At 43.0% G+C, this 14,271-nt stretch overlaps 1 protein-coding gene across 1 annotated transcript in view; it reads left to right on the forward strand.

Moving 5' to 3' along the window:
- The first annotated feature begins 813 nt into the window (after nt 1-813).
- DDX10 (DEAD-box helicase 10) overlaps nt 814-14,271 on the forward strand; it is a 268,604-nt gene continuing 255,146 nt past the window's right edge. Inside the window, exons 1-4 of the mRNA XM_032838466.1 lie at nt 814-1,078; nt 9,024-9,084; nt 10,390-10,520; nt 11,589-11,747. Coding sequence (XP_032694357.1) covers nt 893-1,078; nt 9,024-9,084; nt 10,390-10,520; nt 11,589-11,747 — 537 coding nt within the window. The 5' untranslated portion in view covers nt 814-892. The remainder of the gene's footprint in view (nt 1,079-9,023; nt 9,085-10,389; nt 10,521-11,588; nt 11,748-14,271) is intronic.

A 14,271-nucleotide genomic window follows, 5' to 3' on the forward strand; every position in this document is an offset into this window, starting at 1 on the left:
GGGAGTCTGCTTATCCCTCCCACCCTCTCCCCTTTCATTCTCTCTCACTCTCTCTCTTTCTAAGTAAATAAATAAAATATTAAAAAAAAATTCACCGAAGATCAAGTCATATAAATGACCAACTTGCAAATAACTTTTCTTTCAATTCTTTATTTTTAGTTTTCATTTTGTCTTCCCAACTGCATCTTAATGCAAATTCAGTTGGATTCCGCTTCAGTTCCCTGCTGCTGCAGCAGAGTCTGAGGGGTCGGATAAAAGGGAAAACCTAGACGGACATTAGAATACAGAATATTCATTTTTTATTACTAGGGTGGTATCCTGACTCGGATTGAAATCGGAGGTTATTAAATAGCTTTAGAGCTTTGGGCAAGTTTTTCAGTTTACTGGGCTGAAAAACACAAAATGGGGATCACAATTATAATTCACAGAGAGTGCACATCTGTGTGAGTGAGTGAGTGTGTGTGCATGTGTGTGCGTACGTGCGTATGCACGCTTTGCCAAGGCAAACCCAGGGTACCCGTGTATTCACAGCGATGAAGTAATGTGACGTCACCACAGGAACCTGTGCGCATGCGTCCATTTAAAGAGCCGGCGTGCTTTGGAATCCCTCCTTTAGCCCGCCCTCTTCCTCAGATCGCTCCGCCTCCCTTTCCCCGCGGCTGGCCCACTACGCCCTGCGGAATCCAAGTCACCAATCAGCGTCCACTTTGCCTTTGCAGTCAATGGCGCGTGCCCCGGTTTCAAAAGCTCGGGGGCGGGCTCCGGGTTCCGCGCACGCGCGGTCGCCTCTCTCTCCCCACGCTGGTTCCGTGTCTCCTCAGAGCAGTCTCTCCGCCCGGCCTGAGGTGTCTCGTGTCTGGGGGCGGTCTGGACTGTCTCCGCCGCTGCCGCGATGGGCAAAACTGCCGAGTCTCGGGGGTCGGGAGGCCGGCCCGACCCGGTGCGGAGTTTTAACCGTTGGAAGAAGAAACACAGCCATAAGCAGAGCCAAAAGAAGCAGTTGAGGAAGAAGCTGAAGAAGCCCGAGTGGCAGGTGGAGCGCGAGGCTATCAGCCGCCTCATGCAGAACTACGAGAAGGTGAGGCCGGCGCTGGGGCGGGGGAGCCGGCCAGCGGCGGGGCCCCGAGGCCCGGCGGCGATGGGAGCTCTGTCACGGGGGCCGGGGCGGGGGTGCAGACCGGCAGTCCAGCGGGCTGGAGACGGCGCTGGGGTGACAGGTGCTGGTGGGGGTCCCGCCGAGGCCCCACAGGTGGTCCGCCAGGCGCCGCCGACAAGGCCTCTGGGCCATCCCGGCTCGCCACCCTGCTCTTGACGAAGTGATGGAAATGCAGCGGCGCTTAAGGGCAGGGAGTACTCGCAGTAGTATTCACGACAGTAGCGGTAACGACACCGGTGTTTTCAGCCACTGACCGTGTGCTTTCCATTAGTCATGGGACTCGAGCTGTGGTGTGGGTCATATTCCCATTTTACAGGCGAGAACACTGAGGCTCCGAGAAGATGAGGAACTTGTTTTCAGCTCCCCTATTAGTAGGTCGTGTGGAGTTGAAGCCTAGACCCGCGTCTTTCCAAGTCCAGAGCCTTGGCTTCTGACCATCGTGCCAGGTCCGCAGACTCGACATCATCTGCCTGCCTTCCTGTGCTTATCTCATTTTCTCTCCTTGGGTCCCGTCCCCGAACAAGAGTTGGCACAGGAAAGCTGGCCTCCTGGTGCGTCTCTGCCACCTGCCATCCCGCATTGTGGTGGGTGTTCTCAGATGAGTAGCCCTGTAGTTATCATTTTAACCTCTGGCCCTGTCCCCCGGCCCTCAGTCTCCTTGGCAGGGTCCCTGCCCCTTCGCCCCGGCCCCCACAACCTCGTCTGTTTGCCTTCACCCACCTCACTCAGCCTGTCAGTGATTGCCCTCTTCTAGTGCGCAGTATAATCAGGGATTTAATATAGGGGACATTTCTGGAATTATAGTCATCAAGTGTCATGCTGGTATAGCTTTCCTTTAAACGACTCTTAGGTCAACAGTAAGATTAGGTAGATAACCTTTATTTTTGTTTGGGCTTTTGAGTTAAGATAAATGATAATTTGATCCTGGCTTTTGATCATCAGATGAGTGACTTTGGGCAGGTTATTTATTCTGTCTGCTTCCCTTTTCTTGCCTTTAAAAGACATCATAATAATATCTATTTTATAAGTTGTTGGGAGGAGTTAGTAAGAAGCATGTTAAGCATTCTGTACAATGCCTGATACATATAAATATATTAGCTGTTACGTTATTTCTATTGCTGTATGCACAGCCTCTTAAAAAACCATTGTAAAGTACGATTAGATTGCATTTTAGAGTCTTCTTTAGCTGGAGTTGCTTAAGGAATATAGTCTCAGCTTCTCTTTCTTTTGTGTAATTGCGATGCTTATTCCTGTGGACTGGTGACTCCTTTTTTGTATTCTACCCTCAGCCCTTTTGAGTTCATATTCTTTTTTTCTGACTGTGCTGGATGTCTTTGCCTGCCAGGATACCTTAAATACACAAGTCCAAAACTGAGCTCATTAGCTTTGATTTCCAAATTCACAGTCCTTTGTGTTAGTTCCCTCTTGCCACTGTAAAAAATTGCCGCAAACTCCATGGTTTAAAAGAAGAGAAATTTGCTCTCTCATAGTTCTGGAAGGCAGAAGTCTGAAGTCCATTTCCCTGGGCTGGAATCAGCGTGTCATCAAGGCCATATTCCATCTGGACATTCTCAGGGAAAATCCATTTCTTGCTACTTCCGGCTTCTGGTGGTTGCATTCCCTTGGCTTGTGGCTGCATCACTTCCGTCTCTGCCTCCGTGGACACATTGCCTGTGGTTCTGTGTCAAATTTATTTCTGCTCTTTTAAAATAAGGATACTTCTGATTGCATTTAGGGCCCACCCAGAATATTGAGGATAATTTCCCACCTCAAGATCTTTGATAATGACCTGGACAAAAATCACTTTTGTCATCTAAGATAATACGCACAGTGCTGGAGGTAAGCATGTAGAGATATTTGGGGCTGTTACTTGGCCCACCACATGCCAGCCCCACTATCTAAGCAGACTGCTGAGCTAGAAACCTAGGGAGTAATCCAATCCTAGAGACTTCCCTCTCAGCACTCTTACATCCAGTCAGTCACACTGATGATGTCCTCTGCCTCTTAACATTTTTTAAATGTTACTCCACCGCTCCCCCCCCAACCCCATGCCTAAGTTCAGGCCCCATCATCTCTTGCATGGATTACTACAGTAACTATTGCTTGTAATAGGGATTAGCAGGCTTTTTCTGTAAAGGATCAGATAATAAATGGTTTCAGCTTTGCAGTTCAGGAGGGTGGAACTACTCAACTCTGCCGTTGTAACACAGAAGCTGCTACGGAAATACTTAAACAGATGGTATAGTTGTGTTCCAGCAGAATTTCAGTTAGGAAAACTGGTGGCTGGATTTGGCCCTTAGGCCTTATCCCCCTAATCTATCTTCTGTATTGCTGGCAGAGTGATTCTTTCCAAGATGAAAATCCAATCATCTTATTCCTGATTAAAACCCTCCCTTGGCTCAGTTACTTTCAGGAAAATGGTCAAATACTTTCATGTGTCAACACGTCCTCTTCCGGTGGAACAGTAATTTATTTGTGGTCAGGCAGACTTGGTTTAAATCTCACCCAGTTTGGGTTTTGAGTAGCCAAGCTCCTTAATATCTCTGAGTCTCACTTTGTTTGGTTCAGCAGAGGTTAGTAACTACCCAGAGTAGTGAAAGGCTCAAAGAGGTAATACATGTAAACCAAGTGGTGTGTGTAAGCATACACGCGAGAACAACTTGTAGTTTCATGAAGTGGCTGTGCTCCCTGATGCTGCTTTTTCTTTTCTTTTTAAGATTATTCCAAGATTTTACTTATTTATTTGAGAGAGAGAGCGAGAGCGAGTACGAGCAGAGGAAGAGGAAGAAGCAGGCTCCTGGCTAAGTGAGGAGCCCAACACGAGGCTCGATCTCAGGACCCTAAGATCATAACCTGAGCTAAAGTCCGTTGCTTACCTGACTGAGCCACCCAGTCATCCCGCTCCCTGATGTTTCTTGTCCTGGTAGTTGATGTTTCTACCACTTGCAGTGAGCACCCCCATTCTCCCACTCTAGGAACACCTCCCAGTCCTTCAAGATTTAAACTTCTCTTCCTGACCTTCTCAGGTGGGGTTAAGGCTGCTGTGTGTCTGTAGCATTTTGTATACACTTTTATTACAGAATTATCACTAGGCTGTGATGATTGGCTCCTTTGTTTAGCCTTTTCCTTAACTTTCCCGATAGATCATGAACCCCTGCAGGTCAGAAACCTTTAATACCCTCACGTTTGTGCTTCCCAGTCATTGGTAGCACAGTGCTTGTCCTGGAGTAGGTGCTTAGTGTTCGGGTGTTGTTTGGTGCACGAGGACCTTTTCCAGATGGCTTTCTTCTGGTTGGTAAAATAGGTCTATTCTTTTTGGTCTTTTGTTTGAATTATAATTACTAAGACTTAAGAAGCTTTTTACGTGTTGACTTACCATATCCTTAAAGTAGATGACACTATGAGACGGTTTCCATTGTCCAGGTGAGAAGCTTTAAGGAAGAGCAAGGTTAAATAATTTCTGCAAGCTTAAACAGCTAGTAGTGGAAAAGTTCCAACTCAGGTGGTCTAGGTCTGATGCCAGAGCGCCAGATCACTACGCTTTACTGCATTGCACCTCATGAATGTTTAAATTCTAAGCTTTTCACTAAACTGAAGGAACCTTTTCCAGTATTGTTGTGTTTTATTTATTTATTTTTAATCTTAGAAATATTTTCTTAAGATTTTGTCAAGAAAGAAATGCACTGTGAAATCAAACACCAGGGCTAGCAATTCTAGAATACAATCATAGCGGATTTGTTATTGTCTAGGTAACTAAGGTGCAGACCCTCACTGCAGGGTTCCTCAGATGATAGCGTCTGTGCATTAAACTATTATTACAGCATGTTTATAATACAGGGGTGGTGTTCAGTAGCCTTACTGGTGAAACACTGAACAGTTTGATTCAGAAACATTTCGAACAGTTTGACAAAGCACTTGTTGAGTTCTACGTCAAAATAGATGGGGAAAAATATATGTCTGTGTCCCTACAGAGGTGGGGGGTTGATACATTTTGATAAATGTTAGAATCCTAGATATTTACAGTGCTGCGGAATTTGAGGGTGGTGTAATTAGTGGGAAAGAGGTTGGGTTATTCTGTACCTGCCCTTTCTGGCTAGGTGAATGAGAAAGACGTGTTTCCTCTGGGCATGCTGCCCTTTCTGCTTGTGGTTGCAGCCTCAGGCCTGGCTTGTGGATCTGAGTGTGAGCTGGATTTTAGCCCCCATATGCCTTTGTGCAACAAAGCGTGCAACAGTTTGTGGTAGCCATGAGTAGAGCTTGTTCTTGAATCATGGGTTCTCCAGATAGAAAAGATTGGCTAGAACATTGTATATGAAGGGAGCAACGCAGGGATATACAAAAAGATGTGAAAATATGTGGTGTTCTTTGAGAGGGACATACTCCATGGAGTGTGGTATGTATTCCTGAACTGGCTTCAGATGAGGTTGCAGAAGAGGGCCAGAGGTGGATTGTCAACAGTTTGTAGGAGTTAGAAGATGTCTGCATCCTCACCCTGAGCCTATGAATAAGTCACATGGCAAAGGTTAATTGAAGTTGCTGATCAGCTGACCTTAACAGAGGGGGTTCTGGATTATCCAGGTGGGCCCAGTGTGATGACCCAAGAGCCCTGGAATGTGTGGGGATGCTGTGAGGTGAGGAAAATGGGAAGACTGTTGCTGGCTGGTTTTGAAGATGGAAGAGGGATCCAATCCAAGAAAGTGGGCAGACTGTGGAGGCTGGAAAAAGCAAGGAAGTGGATTTTCTCTAGTCACCAGGAAGAGTTTTAACTGAGTGAGGACCCATTTAGGACTTCTGACTTTCAGAGTTGTGAGGTAATAAATTTATGTTGGTTTAAGTCACTGTCAGTGCTCATTTGTTTCAGCCCCTGTGGGAGATTCACACAGAGGCCATGTTTGGAGGCCTTATCTGGAAGCAGTGGGGAGTGTCTGGGAGCAGTTAGAGAACACAGCCAAGCTGTAAAGGCTGTGAAGGCTGTGGCCAGGTTGGAGACTTGTGTTGTAGTCTAGGTCTTAGGTCTTCTGGGAGATAGATACCAAGTTGGGATGAAGTGAATTGGAGATTTATTTGGGGGGGGGGGGTGTCTGCAGAAGTGAACGAGAAGGAACAGAAATAGGGAAAGGATGGAGGACTGAAGGAGGAGCCAGTAGGAAGAGTCTCATGCGGTAGCACAGTCAAAGCAGGCTTCTGCTGGTGGGGTATCCTGGAACCAGACTTGCCCTTAAGGGAGTCTCTGGTCTCTGGTCCTGCAGACCGGGGTCTGTCGTCGTACTGCTACAGTGAGCAGCCCTCGGGGCAGCCGGGGAGCATGGTGCTGTCAGTGGTGCCTCTGGAGGATCGGCCACTGCTCATCTGCCCACGGGCTTCCCTGCAGCCGGAGATCTGGGTGCTTTGTTTCTAAGGCCACCGCGTAGTGTGTGTGTTGGGGTTTCAATGGAGAGTGGGGGATTGGAGCTTACTGAGAAGTGCTGAGCTTTTTGTTTCAGTTCAGCAACTGTGTCCCTGTTGCTGAGTGACTCCATCTCTGCGCCTGGATTCATTTAGACTTTCTTGGATAGTAATCAGCTAGTGCTCTATGGGAACCCTGCGCTCTAATCCACGTTTTCCCCCCTTAATCAGAATTTGGTGTGGTTTGAAGTAGATTGCTTTTCTTGTCGTGACTGCAGGAGGTGGAGCATTGTAGGACATTGTTTTTTCTTCTCCAGCTTTGAGGATATGAAAGCATCATTCACTTTTGTGAGAAACGAGAGTTGTGAGAAGACAGTTGGAAGAAGTACAGGGGGGGTCAGTGGTATGCACCCTGTTCTCCCCTCCACCCCCTCCAGCTTTCCCGCCTGTGATGGGAAGTCCTGAACAAGTCCTGTCACTGAAACATCTGTTCTCTGATTTTAGAGGAGTGATACAGATTGTAGAAGGCATGTGAACATTGGAAGACAGGAGTGACTTTTTTTTTTTTATTTTATTTATTTGACAGAGATTTGACATGCAGGCGGCGGGGGGGGGGGGGGGGGAACAGGCTCCCTGCTGAGCCGGATGTGGGGCTCCATCCCAGGACCCTGAGATCATGACCTGAGCTGAAGGCAGAGGCTTAATCCACTGAGCCACCCAGGCGCCCCAGGAGTGAAAGGGCTGAAGGGGAGATACAGTGTTATTTTGTTCGTAGGAACCATAGCTGACTTCTGTGAGTTCTAAATATTCCTTGGAATGTAATTGTCCTTCCGGAACAGGGTTGGCATCCTTTTTCTGGAATAGGCCAGATAGTAAGTATTACGCTTTGTTGACCACGTGCTCTCTGTCATAACCACATAGACACTATGTAAATGAGTGGTTGTAGCTATGCTCCAGGAAAACTGTTTGCAAGAACAGGCAGCAGATTGGATTGGGCCATGGTTTGCTGATTCCTGTTGTAGTTCATCAATGGAGTAAAAATTTCCTTCTGTTTCTTAGACTTCTTTCTAAGAATACCTTGTATAGCTCTATGTTGTAATGGCCAACAGAGTGCTGGGACAATTCCATTCTTCCAGACTTTCCATTAGGAGGTCAGAAGACTAGAGAGAGATGTGCAGTATTTCCTACTTTGCCTGTGCTGTGTCTCTGATGGAGGCTGACCAGTGTGTCACTCATCTAGCTCCTCCTGTATGACTTCTCTTCTTTGTGAAAACAGCTTTTCATCTGATCATATCACAAGTGCATGGGTGGACTGCCTCTAATTTTGTTGTTGTATTTGGGAGATTTATCTTCTAATTAAGGTTCCCAGATGGGACAGGATAGTCTAACGAACTTTTCCCTTTCTAATGTGAGTACACTGATTATTCCTTTTCACTCTTCTCTGGAATGATTTGTAGGGATTAAGGCAATGTTTTTAATATTCGTGTTTTCAGCGTGTGAGGACAGAGATAACCCCATCTGGGCTATCTTAAGGATCTTGGGAAAGATGATATGTAGACTGTAAAATGAAATAAAAGTTGTCATCCCTTTACTGCCTGGAGTGTAATTTAAACAAATGAACCTCACAAATGCAACTTTTCTCTTTTGTGAATCATGAATAATTTGGCAGCATATTCCCAGATCTGAATAGGAGTTCCTGTTTTCAGCATCTGTAATAAAGTAATTCCCCTGAGTAGCTGAAATGAAATTCAGAAAATTGGGTTTATGCTAATGAAGAACATCAGTAATGAACATTTAGATAATGTAAAGGTAAAGGGCAAAATGTTACTTATTGTGGCTTCAGAGTGTGACTGAGACATTTCTTGTGGTTATTGTTAATGCTCCCTCCTTCACTGTACCCCCAAATGAAGAGTTGTCAGGTTGGATTTGGCATGCCACTGATTGATGGTTAAAACTTGAAAAGATTTGTGCTAACAAGATACATTTCTCCAATTAACTTCAGTCTGTTCTATGAAGTGTGTAAATAGAAGTATTGTCATTGTGCTCTGTGGCTTAGAGTCATTTTGCCCCTTTTTTCTTAATATTCTTTGAAGGATGGACTGAAGGTAGAGTTTCTTCCTAAAATTGATGGGTGGTGATTTACAGTGTTCTCAGAGGTGAAGGAGGTTGGTGGTGGTGGTGGTGGTGGTGGTGGTGTGTGTGTGTGTTTTGAGTGAATGAGATGGTGTCTTTTTTTTTTTTTAACCAATTTTAATTGTCACAAGCTTGTATTTTTGATTCACAACAACTTCCTTACAGCATATTCCATTCTAGAAGGAATGATGGTTTTTAATTAGAAGTGATGGTTGAATTCAATCCTGTAGTACCAAGGACTAGCCAGGCAGCACAATGTAGAACCAAAAATGCCCTTGTTGTGAAACAGATGAATTATGTGGTACATTTTTTTGTCTTAACTGACACTGTCTCCTTTTTCTTTTTTCAGATAAATGTAAATGAAATTACAAGATTTTCAGATTTCCCCTTGTCCAAAAAAACATTGAAAGGTAGGTGTATGGTGATTTTGGGACATGTTGGGTTTCTCGATGTTTTTTATAAATGGCAAAAAGTTTAGAGCATTTAATGTGAAAGATATTATTTTGGCAAATAATCTTGATATCTTGAACCTTTAACACCAAGAAACAATATTAATTCATTCAAGGTTTTTTTTTTTTTTTTTTTTTTTTTTTTATTTTATTTGACAGAGATCACAGGTAGGCAGAGAGGCAGGCAGAGAGAGAGGAAGGAAAGCAGGCTCCTTGCTGAGCAGAGAGCCCGACGCGGGGCTTGATCCCAAGACCCTGGGATCATGACCTGAGCCGAAAGCAGAGGCTTTAACCCACTGAGCCACCCAGGGGCCCCTAATTCATTCAAGTTTTACTGATTTTTCATTCTCATGCTTTCTGGAGTATTTTTTTTTTTTAATTTTTTTAAAAAATTTTTGTAAACATATAATGTATTTTTATCCCCAGGGGTACAGGCCTGTGAATCGCCAGGTTTACACACTTCACAGCACTCACCATAGCACATGCTTTCTGGAGTATTGTTTTAAGTTTTTATGTATTTATTTGACAGAAAGATAGAGAACATAAGTAGGCAGAGAGGCAGGCAGAGGGAGAGAGAGAAGCAGGCTGTCCGTTGAGCAGGGAGTCCGACATGAGGCTTGATCCCAGGGCCCTGGGGTCATAACCTGAGCCGGAGGCAGATGCCTAACCCACTGTGCCACCCAGGCGTCCCTCTTTCTGGACTAGTTAAAGAACAGTAGTGAAAAAATAAGATGCTGGGCCTCTCAGTAATTAAAATAAAATCTATTATGTTAATTAAAATGAACAAGACAAAAGTGACATCTTTTATATTAGCATGTTAGGACCACCAGAACAAAATCTCAGACTGGGAGGTAGGAGTTGTTTAAATGACAGAAATGAATTTTCTCACAGTTCTGGAGGCTACAAGTCCAAAGATGGAGATGCTGGCAGGGTTAGTTTCCTCCGAGAGCCGTCCTGGAAGGGTCTGTTCCAGGACTCTCTCCTTGGCTTATGGATGACCACTCTCTTGCTGTGTCTTTTGTGGTTGTCCCACTGTGCAGTCATACCGCTGGTGTCTCTTTTTGTTTCCAACTTTCCCCTTTTTATAAGGACACCAATGACTTCAGATCAGGGCTCATTTGAACTAAATCACCACTTCACAGACCCTGTTTCTGAGTATGGGTGTTAGGGCTTCAATGTAGTAATTTGAGGGGGCACAGTTTAGCCCATACTCTTATTTTACAGGGATTTTCTCAAGTGTCACTCTCCTCCCCTCCACCTTGGCAGGTTTGCAAGAAGCCCAGTACCGTTTGGTAACTGAGATACAGAAACAGACCATCGGCTTGGCTTTGCAAGGTAAAGATGTTCTTGGAGCTGCCAAGACAGGATCTGGCAAGACTTTGGCTTTCCTTGTTCCAGTAAGTAAGTTTTTTTATATTGGGTCAGGTCCTCTGTTACATGCTTTTAAAACATTCTGTGCCTAGGTAGAAATCATTATCTGGAGAGTTGTTTCCTGTTGGATTTCTTCAGCTAGAATGTGAACTTTATCAGACAGGGGCCCCAACTGTCCTGTTGTCCGCCGTATTCCCTCCGTCCTAACACAGTGCCTGGCACATGGCGGGCACTCAGTAACTTTTTGAATGAGTGAGTTACTGTGCCTTGACAAGCCTTTACTTCCTGAAGGTTGTGTGTCTTCCAGGGTGGCAGGTGAGCATGGTTCTGCACTGTTGTAGGGCCACTGGGGCAGACTGGAGAGGCTGTTTATGTGCTCATGCTTGCAGACCTGCCAGTTGCATGTTATACTTGCTACTCATTTAGAATAAAGCTGAAGTATGCTCTCTTGAAGGAGATTGGGTGATTCATTGAGAATTTTCCAGGTCATTGATAGCTGTCGTTTTGAGCAATAAAACAATAGAGCCTCTTAGGAATTTACTTATATCTCAGTTAAGCACTTGGTCTCATAATTTAATTCCTACAAAACAATTGGCTTAGGAAAATCACATTTGAGTTTTTGTTCCAAGTATTGCAAAACCATTTTCCCCTTAAATCCAATTTTTCATAACGGTGTTTCTCTACAACTAGAAAATTCAGTCACTGTATAATTACAGTAACTATACAGATGAAAGTTTAATGTGGTTTCTGTTCAGAAAATGGTGACAGATATTTTTCCAAAACCTGTTTTAATAGTTTGAGGGCTGCATGTCCCTCTCACTGATGGCCAGTCTCCTGCTGACAGGGCTGTGGTGGCAGCTGACCTGCTGTGAGGTTTATGTTCCCTTCCTTCTATGATTTGAGGGATCTGGTGGCTGGAAGAAAAAGAAAAAACAAAGCAAAGAATTTCTTTCTGATTGGATGACACTTGTGACTGATATGTCTTCTGCTTGGAAGGTGCCTTTCTTTGATTTGGAGGAGCAGGGTCAGTTCGGAATCAAAATGCTGCCTCCTGAAGGGACTTACTAAACACAAATTTGCTGTCTTTTTTTGAGGTGCTGGAAGCCTTATATCGTCTCCAGTGGACGTCAACGGATGGGCTGGGGGTTCTGATTATATCACCTACGAGAGAACTAGCCTATCAGACCTTTGAGGTTCTCCGGAAAGTAGGAAAGAATCATGACTTTTCCGCTGGTCTCATCATTGGTGGAAAGGTTTGTTCTTTTCTCTTGTCCTTCTTTTTTCTATAACTTATATTGGAGCAATGTGGCAGTTGACAGGAAAGAGGTGAAGATTTTATTTAGACTGGTAGGCTGGCATCATGGTGGGGTCACTATCTTCTAGAGTTCTGCTTATCAATTTTGAAGGTCCAGAAAGTCTGTTTTTGTGAGGGTATCTGAATTGATCAGGTTCTCTGAGATTAATATAACTTAAACAGCCTGTAAATCTATATGTGAATTTACTTGAGAAAGGTACCATTTGAGTATTTGGACTAGTTCCTTTTAAGGAAATATGTAAAAGTTTGAATAATTTTGAACTTTGCTGGGTCAGCAGCAGTAGAAAGGAAGACGGTGTTTAAAATTTTTTTATCTTTATTTTTTAGGTTGAAGTATAGTTAACATAATTACATTAGTTTCAGGTGTACAACATACTGATTCAACAAGTGTATATGTTCTGGTATGCTCACGGCAAGTGCTACCATCTAACACCATACAACACTATTACAGTACCGTTGACTATATTCCCTGTGCTTTGCCTTTCATCCCTGTGACTTAGTTATTCCATACCTGGAAGCTTGTATCTTCTACTCCGTTTCACCCATTTTGCCTTTCCCTCTCTGCTCTGGCAATCATCAGTTAGTTTTCTGTATTTATGGATCTAGTTCTGCTTATTGTTGTTGTTGTTTTTTTTTTTTTAGATTCCATATGTAAGTGAAATTATATGGTATTTGTCTTTTTCTGACTTCTTTCACTTAAGCATAATATTCTCTGGGTCTGCCCATGTTGTTGCAGGTGGCAAGATCTCATTCTTTTTTTATGGCTGAGTAATTTTCCTTTATATATATATATACCACATCTTTTTTATCCATTCACCTGTTGATGGACACTTGGGTTGCTTCCATATCTAGGCTATTGTACATAATGCTACAGTGAACATAGGGCTGTACATTCCTCTTCGAATTAGTGTTATTTTCTTTGGATAAATATCCAGAACAGGAATTGTGGGATCGTATGGTAGTTCTATTTTTAATTTCTTTGAGGAACCTCCATACTGTTTTCCACAGTGGTTGCATCAGTTCACATTACCCTCAACAGTGCACAGAGGTTCCCTTTTCACTATGTCCTCACCAATGCTTGCTTCTTTTTGATGTTAGCCAGTCTGGCAGGTGTGAGGTGATACCCCATGGTGGTTTTAATTTGGATTTCTCTGATGATTGGTGACCTAGAGCATCTTTTCATATGCCTGTTTCCCTTTGGGAAACTGTATATCTTTGGGAACTGTAGGTCTTGGGGAAAATACCCAAGTCCTAAGCCCACTTTTTAATTGGGTTGTTTGGTGTTTTGGTGTTGAGTTTGTAGAAGTTCTTTATATATATAATATGCATATGACATATATATTATATATAAATAGAATATTATAGGGTATTACGTATCTTGTATATATGTAGGATAGTAACCCTTTATCAGATGTGTCATTTGCAGATATCTTTTTCCATTTAGTAGGTTGCCTTTTCATTTTCTTGTTGGTTTCCTTTGTTGTACAAAAACTTTTTACTTTGATGAAGTCCTAATAATTTATTTTTGCTTTTGTTTCCCTTGCCTAAGGAGACATATCAGGAGAAATGTTGCTAAGGCCAGGAGATCACTGCTTATGTTTTCTTCTAAGAGTTTTATGCTTTCAGGTCTTATGTTCAAATCTTTAATCCATTTCTAGTTTTTGTGTATTGTAAAAGATAGTGGTCCATTTTGACTTTTTTTGCATGTATCTGTCCAGTTTTCTTAACACCATCAATAGAAGAGACTGTCTTTTCTCCATTGTATGTTCCTTTCTCATTTGTCACAGATTACATATGTAATTTAATTTAATACATGTGTGGGTTTATTTCTGGGCTCTGTATTCTATTACATTGATCTCTGTGTCTATTTCGTGCCAGTACCATACTGTTTTGGTTATGATAGCTTGTAATACAGTTTGAAATCTGGGGTTGTGGTACCTCTAGCTTTGTTCTTCTTTCTCAAGATTGCTTTGGCTCTTTGGGCTCTTTGTGGTTTCATGTAAATTTTAGAATTGTTTGTTCGATTTCTGTGAAAATGCCATTGTTATTTCAGTGGGGATTGCATTGAATCTGTAGATTGCTTTGGGTAGTATGGACGTTTGAACAATGTTTTTGCTATCTATGAGCTCTAGATATGTTTCCATTTGTGTAGTCTTCGGTTTCTTTCATGAGTGTCTTAAAGTTTTCAGAGTATGGGTATTTTTTTTTTATCTCTTTAGTTGTTAATTCCTAGGTATTTTATTATTTTTTGGTGTAATCGTAAATGGGACTCTTTTCTTAATTTCTTTCTAATTGCTTGTTATTAGCATATGGAAACACAAATGATTTCTATATGTTAATTTTATATCTGTGACTTTACTGAATTCATGTATTAGTTCTCATACTTTTTTGGTTGAGTCTTCAGGGTTTTTTATATATATATAGTATCCTGTATCAACAGATAGTGACAGTTTTACTTCTTC

This window comes from Lontra canadensis, unplaced genomic scaffold (genome assembly GCF_010015895.1).
Source record: "Lontra canadensis isolate GAN:19392208 unplaced genomic scaffold, GSC_riverotter_1.0 scaffold104, whole genome shotgun sequence".
In the NCBI taxonomy this organism is placed as follows: Eukaryota; Metazoa; Chordata; class Mammalia; order Carnivora; family Mustelidae; genus Lontra; species Lontra canadensis.